General features: G+C 41.5%; 1 protein-coding gene across 2 annotated transcripts in view; it reads left to right on the forward strand.

The window, feature by feature from the left end:
• Nucleotides 1–13,103, forward strand: part of impdh1b (IMP (inosine 5'-monophosphate) dehydrogenase 1b) — a 56,353-nt gene that overhangs the window by 21,565 nt on the left and 21,685 nt on the right. For both annotated transcript variants that reach the window (XM_080754062.1, XM_080754063.1), the window contains one exon: nt 5,241–5,289. In XM_080754062.1, the coding sequence (XP_080610188.1) occupies nt 5,241–5,289 (49 nt within the window). The remainder of the gene's footprint in view (nt 1–5,240; nt 5,290–13,103) is intronic.

The raw sequence follows: 13,103 nt of genomic DNA on the forward strand, positions 1-13,103 counted from the left end.
TGGACACTATCGTTCAAGTGGTTCATATAAAAAAGGAGAAAAAAACTTTCTATCATTCAAAGATTTGGAGGACCCCTTGTAGTAACTCTGAGGACCACCTGTTGTAGTAACTCTGAGGACCCCCTGTTGAAGACCCATGTTCTAAACGCCACGCTCTCTCAACTAACTCCCACTCTCGCACTGCATTAATATCCGGCGTGTTAGGGTAACTTAACATGGGAGAGGATAAACCTTTTGCCATTCCCTATATTCAAAAAGGTCAACTATAACCGCATGCCCAAAATAGGGTTGAAAGTGCAACCCTTCAACAATCAAGAAGTTGTACACTCACTCATACAGGTACAGGCGTGCCATATTCTGCAAAAACCTTAACATAACATCAATACACTATAAACAAGATAAGGCATAATGCTGGATAATGAAATAAAATTGTCATTGTTTCTGTTGATAAAAGAGAAAAGAAGAGAAAAATCAGGACACTTCAGTATTTTGTTTCATTTTAGACCAGCTAGACCACATTACTTAACTTGTTCTTTTCCAGCCAGCCCCCACCACCACCACCTCACACACCCACCCATGCGGTGACGCACAAAGCCCTCCTTCATCACCCCTCTTTCTCTCTCTCTCTCTCTCCCCTCCTGACTGTTTTTTCGCCCATCTGCCAAACCGCCAGACACATACAGCTGCCAGTGTGACGCTCACACACATCGTTTCTCTTCGTCTAGCTCTCATTCTCAGCCTCTTCGTTGTAGTGGTGTTGTTTAACCCATATTTTTCAAAAGTGTAAAGGAGCAGATGTACATTCTCGCTTAGCTCTGGTCCAAAGCGTTAGTGGAGTTCTCCCTAACGCTATGTTCCTCTACCTCCCAAATCCTTGGCGAATCCGGAAAGACCCGTTGTCTGGTCCAAAAATAACAAAAACTGTTTCGCCCCTCACCAAACCAAAGGTATCAGTCGACAGTTGAAAGCTTACTCTACTTAGAGGCCCCCCACCACACGATTAAAATACATTTCTAGAGCAAAATGAAAAATATTCTACCGGATGGAGACACGCTTCTTGCTTGAAGACTGTTTTTACGAAACAGCGCTTCCAATGTTGCAGAGTTGAATAACACCCAATGAGACTAATGCTCTGTGTAATTCGGTCCTCTGACCTGCGTGGCAGTAGTGAGTTGGCACCTTGATGGCGACGACAAATAGTGAAAAACTAGAAGAAATTGTATTTTTAATTTTACCCTAGAAATGTATTTTAATCGTGTGGTGGGGGTCTCAAACCACGTCCACTAAGTAGAGTAAGCTTTCAGCTGTCCACTGATACCTTTGGTTTGGTGAGGGGCGAAACGTTTTTTGTTATTTTCGGACCAGTGTTTAAAAAACTGAGCGCCCTACCTCAGCACAAGGCCACTGGCCTTGATAAAATTCCAGCTAGATTTCTCAGAGATTCAGCCGCCACCATTGCTCCAATCATTACCCACATAATTAACCTTTCCATCGAACAGGGTCATGTCCCACAGGACTTCAAACTAGCAAAAGTAACCCCCCTGCATAAAAAAGGTAGCAAACTAGACCCTGGAAACTACCGTCCCGTTTCCATTCTCAGCTCCATATCCAAAGTCATGGAGAAAATAGTCTACGAACAGATTGCAAGATATCTCGATGAGAATAATCTGATTTACGAGTTCCAATCTGGATTCAGAAAATCTCATTCCACCGACACATGCCTTCTCTATTTGACTGACCAAATCAAACGCGAAGCGGATGACGGCAAATATAGCGGCATGGTCATGATGGACCTCCAGAAGGCATTTGATACCGTAAATCATTCTATTCTGATTGAGAAACTAAAAGCCATCGGTCTTGACAGCGCAGCAGTGAGTTGGATGCAATCTTACCTGGTGGGGAGGGAACAGGTGGTGGAGATTAACGGTACCATGTCCCCCCCCCTCCCAGTAAGCTGTGGTGTTCCTCAAGGTAGCATACTGGGGCCTCTGTTGTTCCTAATATACGTGAACGACATGGCATCTGCTTGTGACTGCAACCTGTTCCTGTTCGCGGATGACTCGGCTCTCCTAGTCTCGGGCAAGGACCACTTGCAGGTTGAGAAGACACTTAACTCTGAACTAAGTAAGATCTGCACATGGCTTAACGACAACAAATTATCAATTCACCTGGGAAAAACGGAGTCCATCCTCTTTGGAACAAATCATAACCTCAAAAAGGTCGATAACTTCACAATCAAAGTGGGTGACAAGGTCATAACACGAAAAAACGAAATCTCTTACTTAGGATGTATCCTGGAAGCTAATCTTTCCAGTGAAAAGATGACTTCTAAAGTAATAAATAAAATCAACCAACGAACTCGTTTCCTACAGAGGATAGCCCCGATGGTCAATTTTAACACACTGAAGACCATAGCTGGTGCAATAATCCAGCCCCTCTTTGACTACGGAGTCCACGTATGGTATCGTGACGCCCCACAAGCCCTGAAAACTAAACTCCAAACAGCCCAAAATAAACTAATTAGGGTCCTGCTTAGCCTTCCCTATCAGACTCACCTCACCGCTACTCACCAATTAAGAGTGGGGTGGCTCAGAGTAGATGACAGAGTACAGCAGCTTGCAATGGGCCTGGTGTACAAGATACACTACACCACTATGATACCCAAGTACCTGTCAAAATACTTTATAAACATTAAGGATGTCCATAATTACAACACCAGAGGCAGCGCCACAGATCACTTTCAACCCAGAGTCAAAACCAACAAAGGGTCAAACTCTTTTTTCTGCTATACCACCAAAATGTGGAAAGCCTTACCGAAGGCCATAAAGGAGTGTGGATCACTTGCATCCTTTAAAATTGCCCTGAAAAGCCACTTACAGGCAGCAGCCGTTCGCAACTGGTAATAATGAACCTAGCCCCAACCCTACCCTCCCCTGCCCCTTCTTTGTATATACTGTTTGTTTAAGAATTACTGTCTTTGTTTTGTTTTTCTTTACATATCTACTGCATAGTACTGTGTTCTATCTGTCTGTCATTCAATGTTATATGAGATACTTAAATGGTTTCCAGTGGAAATAAGCTTAGTCTTTTCATGGATCTCCTTTTAGTAGACCTTGTACCAGTGAACTGTACCGTCATGAAACTGTACCTTTTCCTATGCAAACTTCTAATAAAGTCTTCAATCAATCAATCAAAGTCTTTCCGGATTTGCCAAGGATTTGGGAGTTAGAGGAACATAGCGTTAGGGAGAACTCCACTAACGCTATGGACCAGAGCTAATGCTCGCTGTGCAGCAGGAAGTAATGCGCTGTGAGCTTGTATATCTGCCAACATAAAAAAAAACTTAGAGGTGGTGCCACGTTTTGTACTTTTTCTGTTTTGTATGTGTCTATGGAGTTAACATTACTCTAATAGACCACAGAGTGTGGTTATAATGTGCAAATGTATTTTCCCTGTGTATTTTTGGTTTCTTCCTGAACGCTGAGAGTCAAAAGGCCTGATCGAAAAACACTGATTTAATGACATCCTAAAATCACCCCTCCCCTTTTATCACACCCAAAACTGTGGGTGTGGCTAACCCACCTGACAACCAGGCATACTTGATGAACTGGTGGGTGTGGCCACATAAAAACATAATTTAACTTTTTTCTGTACACTTTTTTTTGGAAAAAGAAAATCTTCCTAGTATAATCATAACACCTGATCATCATGTTGATCATGATGATGATCATCATCTAAAATGACACGAATGCTTTCCCGGTTTTAATGGTTTAGACAGCCAGTCTACAAAAAAAAAGAAAAAAGAAAAAAAGTTGGATATCAGTGTTGGGGTCCTCCAGGTGAGCTTTCCACCATTCACAGGAAAATGTATGTCTTTATTTTGAACCTTTCACTCCTCTTATCCATTTAACCTACACTTGTGCTGTCTGCGAGGTGTCCGTCAATGATTAACTTATAAACGTCCACACATGATTGTGTAACTAACTCTATGTGACAACGATAACCTATTGGCTGCCATGGCATGCCATTGATGCCAACAACGCAAGGGTCGTACACGTTCTAGTTTATTTAGTCTAATTCCACGGCTTTGTCCTCAGATACCGTTGTCAGTTGATCACTGTGTGTTTTGCACATGGCACAGTGTTGCAAAAATAGCTTCCGGTTCAATATTGCTATGCTTTGATTGCCTCCCCCATTTTTAGGAGAAGTGGAAGTTGCATAAACTAGTCACACACTCAGTTTAGCCCAGGGGTGTTCAACATTTTTTTAAGGCCAAAGACCCATTACCTGAGAAAGAGATGAAGCAGGGACCCCCGCTACATATTGGATTCAAGGTTAATGTTTACACATTGTCAGACACTGAACCACTTAAACCCTCAATACTTTGTAAACTTGACCTTTTGGCTCGGTACTTGGTATGCTCTTTATTTCCCCCCTGTACACCAAACCTTCACAAGACGTCGCAGGAGGTTAATGTAGAAGTAGAAGGAAAAAGCTGCATAGTGTCATTGTAAATATTGACACGAGACGTCCGTAGCAGTATGGGTTTATCGAGGGATTTGGAACATTGCTGGTTCACCCCCCGGTCCACCCAGTTTGTGTTGAAGTTGAACTGCTGCCCCGGTACTGTATTAACGGCACCTAATCTTTAGGACTGAGAATGGAGAATCGCTGCTATAGCCCCCACACTATGGAATGCACTCCCCTCCCATGTTAGACTGGCCCCCACCATAGACTCTTTTAAAGCTCGTCTCAAGTCCCATCTTTATACCTTGGCCTTTAATTCCACTTGAGAGTTTCTGTGGTCTGCTATGTTTTGTTTGTTTTCACTGTTGTTTTTATTTTGAGTGATTTTGCTGTTCTGTGTTTTTATGGTGTATTTTGCTTATGCTTCTCTGTGCAGCACTTTGTAAACCTCGGTTGTAAAATGTGCTATATAAATAAAGTGGATTGGATTGGATTGGAGAATGGAAGGCAGAGGATACATTTCTAATGTGTGCAGATGCACTGTGGCAAAGACCCCAATAGCAGTGTTAATTTTGTCGACTAAAAGTATGATGAAAAATGATCGTTAACTAAGCTATGATGACTAAAACTATGACTAAATATACTGCCATTTATACAAATGACAAATAAAAACTAGACAGAAATGGTTTTACTTAATTTTGGTTCAACGCCAGGGGTTGGTGAACCTCTTGGACATTGACCTCTGACCTTACCACTGTGTTTTTGTCTTTCAGTGATTTCCTGATTCTGCCCGGCTTCATCGACTTTACCTCCGACGAAGTGGTGAGTGTCTCTTACTGTATGTCTGAGGAGGGATAAGGACACTGTCCTTATTAAACATAAGGGCAGTGGTCCACTATTTCCTGTAGTGGTGTGTTCAGTTTCAGAATTATTATAAGAACCACTACTATGTCCCTGAACTTCACATGGAAACTGCTACTGTAGCCACTTACAAGGCATCGCCTACGGAAACGATAAAAGCAAGTGGGCGGCTATTTTGCGACCGGCACAGCTGATTTCTTTGTTTGATGAGACCCGTTCCATAGTGCTCATTATCATCACGGCCCAACGGGTAGATGGCTATTTCAACCAAACAGAGAGATTGCTTCGTCGGAACTACCTGTTGTATAATATGTGTTACGTCATCCACCCATTCACACAATGGGGGGAGGAAACCATGCAAGTTACCAACCTACTCATCTGGAGTGCTAAGTGGTTTAGTGTCTTGCTCAAGGACACTTGGAACACGATGCCAGTTGTAGTCTGGTATCGAACCAGTGACATTTGGGTTACCAGCCGTCCGGGCCAGTTTCATTTAGTTTTGTTGGCCTTTTAACCACTTAAGCCCCTACATCAGGGAAGGGCAACTTTGATGATGGCGAGGGCCACTATATTTCCACCTTCACTCAAGAGGGCCACAGTGCATATTGTTACGTCCTACTTTGTCATTCTAGTATCTCTTACAAAAGAAGCAAAAATAGCAGATCTACAATTTTTGCTTCTTTTGAATTGGAATCCTGAATTATTTGTTGTTTTTTTAATTGGAATCCTGAAATGTAACATTTTTTATTTAATTTCAAATGCATTTAGTTATATACTCATGTTAACTTTATGAACCTAAATACACATACATTGGACATACAAAAAATACATTTTAATACTACTATACTAGTAAGCTACTAATATAGACTGAAGGAATTAAAGCAGGTCATTTTTTTGGAATTGTAACAGCTGAAATCAATAATATATCAGTATTCCGGTATTAACCTGCGGGCCGCATGAAGTGAAGGCGGGGGCCGCATGTGGTCCCCGGGCCGCCAGTTGCCCATGTATGCCCTACATACTTCGTCGTGTGGCGGATAGCAAAACCAGCCTATCTACAAGCTCTAAGCTATTTTCTCTTTGACCTTTTTTTGTTGTTGTTGCATGGAATAACAACATGCCTAAAATAGGGACACCAGGTTGAAAGTGCCTAAACCCACAGCATCGCGTCTCCCCTCCTGTGGTCGTGCTATTTTGGTCAACATGGCCGCCTCCCACAGGCTGTTTTCCTTTCGCTGATTGGTTGGTTGCACCCCCCCCACAACCCCCTTCTTGCAGAGGATGGTGGTAGTTAATCTCAGGGCATTAGGTGAAATCCCCCTCTGCTCTGTCCATCTCAGGGGTTTTAATCTAATTGATATCTCTAATCTCCACCCTGTCTTTGTGCCGAGCCTAGTGGGAACAAGTGTGCGCGATTTCATGATAATTGCACTTTGCGTTTGTGATTTGAGGCATTTTGTTCAAAACGGCTCAATCCTACAAACTTTGGAAGCCAATCTTAGCCAATCAGGATGGAATATGCAAAATCGGACAGATCCGTGTCGATCACATGACTGTCGAGATACTGCCTACCGATTTGTAGGAGTTTTGGACAAAATCTGTAAGAGTAGTGCACAGAAATGTGTTTTGCGAACATCTTGCCACTAGGTGGCGCTAGAAAAGGCCCATTTGAAAAATTTAGGGCAGAGGTTCTAGATTGGCATCCAGGGAATGTGTGTGCTCACTTTGGCAGCGACCGGGCCAACGGCGACTGAGATTAGGTGCTCACAAACTGCGAGGACGCACGGACGGACGGACGGACGCACGCACGCACGGACGGACACACGGACGGACGGAGAGGAAAACATACTCTCCCCCATGCCTTCGGCTGGTGGAGACAATAACCCAAATTCTCCAATTCTTCCAAATCTTTCAAAAATGGCAGATGTACAAGCTCACAGCGTGGCACAAAGCAATCTGGCTAGCCATTGTCAAAGAAAAGGGAAAAACGGCGCCCTCTCTGTTTTGTATCAGATAATCTGTTCTTGAGAGATTAGGCACAAAGTGACGCGATGTGAGCTTGTAAATCTATTTTTTGAATAGCGAAATGGTTAAAGTGGTGAAAATGATTGTGAACGCTATCATGCTATATTAACTCCTTTTAGCTGGGGACCTCCTGATTTTGTCGACTAAAACTATGACGATCGGCTATTTTCAGCATGCAACCAAATGTAAAATCTGCCATTATGACACCACAAAATCAACTGTAGATTTAGTCAACTAAAATCTTGTGGTATTTGGTTGACTAAAACTAAAATGTTTCAGATGACTAAAATATAACTAAAACTAAATGGAATTCACCGTTTGTCAGCCTTCTGATTGGTCCCTGAGACTCCCTGACTGGCCAACCAGAAAAAAACATTCACTTTTTGCTATCGGGGGTGGAGTTTGTGCAGTGGAGAATGTTGTTTCAGGCTTTCAAAAACTGTCCGCAGTGCGGAGCACGACCTTCGTCTAGTACGGCCGCGGCAGTAGGGGGCGATCTCGCTCATCATAATGAATAAGCTTCAACAAACTAGTTCACATGGACCTTATCAATGGTCTAAGAGTCACGATTGGGTACATATATTTTAAATGGGCAGAATTACGAAAAGCCAGCCTATTATGTGAGGAGAAACATTATAGTTCTGTCCTCTTCCTACCCAAGATGCAATGCGCTTCTCTTTCTATTTCTATTCTATCTCTGATCCAGAGGATTAAACTAATTAAAACATTTATTTTCGGGGGAAAACTACTGTTTTGCTATGTAATTACTGTACCTTTTTCTTCCCTTTTTATTAATATCACGTAGATGTGTTTTTTTTGGTACTTTATATAGCTGTAATGAGGCTATGAAGAAGAAAAAAAATCCCATCCACTACCACTATAAAAGAATCTGCAAAGAGGATTCTGTCCCACTGGGATTAAACAAATTAAAACATATATTTTCGGGTAAACCCCCTGTTTTGCAATGTAACTACTGTACCTTTGTCTTCCCTTTTTATTAATATCACCTAGATGTTTTTCCTTTGGTACTTTATATAGCTGTAATGAGGCTATAAAAAAATAAAAAAATACCATTCACTGCCACTATAAAAACAATCTGCCCAGGGTCAAATGTCCCATCATAGTAACAGGGCAGAATGGGGCGGGATTTGCAAAAGGGAGAATTGTATGCACGTCCACTGGGACCCGCCCCCCTAATCTAGACTGAGTGGCAAAACATTGAGCAGCATGGAGCATTGGAGTTTGGAAGTGCTCGTTGCAAATCACTCAACGGCCCTGCATACCACCTGTTTCTAAATTGCACATAATGCAGGAGGGAGCAAGATGTTCTGTTGAAAATGAGTGCTTCCAAACTCTGACACTTGGAAAAATAATCACCTGCACAGAATGTCTTCTCAGAAAGTAGCTCATAACATGCCTATGGTGGATTTTTATGAAACAAAAACTTTGCAGACAGAAAGAGGATAATTCAAGCTTTCAGTACTGCCGCAATTTTGGTGAGTTTAACATTATTTAATACAATCAGATAGGACTTTCCTGTTTGGATGTATGGGCTGTCAATGGCAGAAATTCGTTTTTTGCCACTCAGTAGGTGTTCCCACATAACTAACAGCAACAGTGATGTCACGCGCATACCCTCTATTCAAAACACTGACCAAAATCAACACTAGCTTGCTGTTGCACTGTGAAACGTCCCTTTGGTCTCTCTGTCCGGCCTTGTTGTCACTGGGTCAGATGACTCCCGTAGTTCCAAGCGCCGATGTCCTAATTTTCCTTTTTTAGACAGGAAGTCTGTTCAGGCATGACTGACTCTGTCGCTTCCATGTTTGTTCAAGTTAACGGAGAGAAATGGAAAAAAAAGGCGGGCGAGACGATACAGAATGCACAAAATGAGACATTTTGTTCGGTGAGGCGACACTAAGAAGCAGTCTGAAAACCCCCCAAAATAGAAAATATTCGTTTGAAGCATGTCACTATTACTCAACACCAGGAAAGTTATGCTTACATTAAAAAGATTAAAATTAAAATGATTAAAAGAGCAGTGAAATATACCACAATGGCCCCAGCTAAATGGAGAGTAGGTAACCAAATGGGACCTTATAGATCTTGTAAAATGAAACCAAATAGACCCTCTTTGAGCCACGGACCACCATTTGATGAGTGTAAAATGAATAAATAATGGACCTTGATATGAAAAGGGTTGAAAACCACTGCCCGATAGGAATCGTTAAGGAACCGGAATCGTTAAAATCCTAAAGGAATCCCAACCCTAGTAGGGTCATTTGCAGAGATAAAACACAGAGGCCAACCAGGTGCTCACAGGAGATGCAAACGTCTTTAAGTGCTTCTAGGATCAGCAGGAATGTAGACTTCAAAAGAGAAGAGATCAAAAATGTGGTTAAAACAAATGTTGTTCTATAAAAACGCCAGTTCTCGCCCTGGTGAAGACCGTAACCCAGGGTTCCCAAATTAGGTTTCCCCAAGGTCCGAATTATGTCTAGGGTATCAAGCCGAGGGCCACAACATTGCAGGGGGCGACGGTGGCGTTCCCGCTACTCCAGCGACAGTTCAGATATCTCGTTGTCGGGTGAAAATCTTGTACTGTATGTCCAAAACCGTTCGTTTTGCATTTATCATTTTAAAAATGATTTAAACTAGTGAAAACAGCCGATCTACAAGCACACCTGTGTGCTTGTAGATCTGCTGTTTTCACTACTTTTGTGCAACGGCCTTGTATGATGATTGATGAAGCAGGGCTTTACTTTGCGAAAGAACATACACATTTGGAGATACGAGGTTTCCACCCGACAATGATGATATACTAGTGTTGTTGCTGCTCTTATACCACCATTATTACTGGGGTTGGTGGGGGCCAGACAGTAGCCCCCTGCGGGCCGCAAATGGCCCGCGGGCCGTTTGTTGGGGAACCCTGCCGTAACCGGTCGAAACAAGTTGGCATTTTTAATAGAATAATATTTGTCTCATCTTTACTTCCTCTCCTCCACATTTTTTGAGTGCTCAGGTCTCTTCTTTTTTTAAAAACCCTGCAAGGCCCAGCGTTGCTTTTTGGCAACATTTTTTAAATCATTTTTTAAAAAATGTTATAATTAGTTTTCCTGTTCTTTTTTCACATTAACATCACCATTAAATCATATTGTTTAGTATTACAATGCCATTGGCCACGATATTTCCATATAAATACCCCCCACAGTGGCTGACATTCACACCTCCCAGAGAAGTTGAAATTCCAGCGTCTGGACGAACAACATCTCACTTTTTAACTGAAGCTATTCCTCACTAAAACATAAGTAAAATGCCTGTAATATATTTTTTCTTGATCATTAGAATGTCTAGAACATGTACATATGTTATTATTTTGAAAAATATCCCCAAAATGCAAATTAGAGCATGATTTATGATTTATGGCTGATTTCTGATTTTTTTTATTTTTTTTGGCCAGTAGAAATTAATTCGGGCCTTGCAGGGTTAAAGCCTAGCAGAGACATGTTGAGGTGTTGGAGAGGTGCAGTGGGGCCTCCTGCTCGGTGAGGTGAGCTGATAGATTCTTTGGCAGCGTGGTGTTCCTGCTCCCAGGAGAATTTAGCAGGTCGGTGCCGTCGTAGTCACCGACGTGACGAATCTGTGAGTCTTCCCTTCTCTCCCCTCCTTGATGAAGCCCAGGGTTCCCACGGTCATGACATTCCTGGAAATATTTTGAAATTAGAAAAATATTTTTCCAGAACTGGAAAGGTTTTGGAAGGGTTCTGGAAGGTCCCGGAAAAAAATAGCTATGCATTGTCTTTGGTTATTGATTTTGTTAGTACCTCTGAAATGACAAATTAAACATTGGCCAAATTGTCAAATATTAGAGGCAGAATTGTGAAAATAGCAGATGAGCATGTCCGCCCTCCGTAGCCGCTGCCGTTCTGCTATCAATGTGGGGTACAGGCAGTGGTGGGAAGTAACCAAGTACCACTTGACAAGTACTGTACTTAAGTAAATGTAGGTTTATTTTTACATTACTGTAGTACTTTACTGTAGTACTTTGACCACCAATTATTTCAATTTGACTTCTACTCCACTACATCTCATGGCAAATATTGCACTTTTACTCCACTATAATTATTTAAATTCTTTAGATTTTTACAATTTCAAAACCGCACGCACGCACGCACGCACACACACACACACACACACACACACACACACACACACTCTCGCTCTTTGGCAATTTGAAAATAACCGATCTACAATACCACAATGCTTTGCTTTGCAACACATTGTGAGCTTGTAGATCTGCTATTTTGAAAGTATTTGAAAACTTGTGAAATGGGACCTTCTGCTTAAGGATGAGTACTATTAGTACTACAAGTATATTTTGATGCCAATCCTTTTGTACTTTTACTCAAGTACATTTTGAATACCAAACTTGTACTAGTAACAGACTATTTTTTTACAATAGGGCATTGATACTTTTTCCTCAAGTGCGAATTGCGAGTACTTCTTCCATCACTGGGTCCAGGCAGGGACTCTCTGGACTCTTTGAGGAGGTTCTAAATGGACGCTTAAAAGGTCTGTAACTCTGAGAGTGTACTCGTTTATACACTCAGAGTTATGGAGGTCCTTGAAGTAATAACAAAAAAAGTCTAAAAGAATTTGAGAACCACTGCTCTATAGTTTACGTCTGTCACAGATAAGGAGCGAAGGCTTGGACACCGTAAAAGCTCTGTGCTGGGTTCCCATGTACATCTGTTATTTTACCCAGCATGCCTAGCGCTCCAGTGGCACCAGCAGGCCTAGCGCTCCAGTGGCACATCTTGTTGTGGGAATCGGCCAAACGAGGGACATTTTTTGAGATGGTGTAGATGTAATTCATCTTGGTGTTCAGGATCTGCTTCATATTTTCTCCCTGCTAAGCACAATTAGACAACCATCATTAACCATTAGGAGCAGGGAGATAGATGTATAATAACATGCGCTCAATTGGTCAGCTGATTTCCACGTCAGCGTAAGATGTATGGGTCTTGCATAACACTTTATACCCACATGGTAATGCACATCATGTGTGTAACCTCTCAATATATTCTGCCTGAACTAACCTAGCAAGTTTTTGAATAAAATTCAATTTCATTTTAGTCATATTTTAGTCATCTGAAATGTTTTAGTGTTAGTCTAGTTTTAGCTTTTATTTCCTTTTTTCTTTTTTAATCTACATTAAGATTTTGGCTCTGCGATGCGTTGTGAGCTTGTAGATCCAGCTATTTTCAGAGTGCAGCCAAACATGAAATCTACTGGATCTATTCTCCACTAGTCCCAAAAGTGCCAAAAGTAAACAGTCATTATTATTAGTACAATGTGTATACAAATCTTTTGAAAAAGGCAGATCTACTGCACAAGCTCAAATGCGGACACTTTGTGAGCTTGTAGATCAGCTATTTTCAAATGGACGAAGTATATAAGGCTGAAGTGGTTAAAATCTACAAAGTAACAGGTAACTAAAGTTTTCAAATAATTGAAGTGGGCTAAAAGTACAATATTTGCCTCTGAGATCTAGTGGAGTAGAAGTAAAAGTATTGAGAATTGGAAATGCTGCAGTAAAGTTAAGTTCAAATTTGATTTGTCTTTTCAAATTTGAGGTATCTTGTACAATACATGAGTACATGTACTTAGTTATTCCACCACTGTAAGAAAATAACTTTTTTTTAAAGCCCTTTTTTAACATTTTGTCTTCAAGAAAAGATTTTGGGACG

This window comes from Nannobrachium achirus (genome assembly GCF_963921795.1).
Source record: "Nannobrachium achirus genome assembly, chromosome: 23".
NCBI classification, from domain to species: domain Eukaryota; kingdom Metazoa; phylum Chordata; class Actinopteri; order Myctophiformes; family Myctophidae; genus Nannobrachium; species Nannobrachium achirus.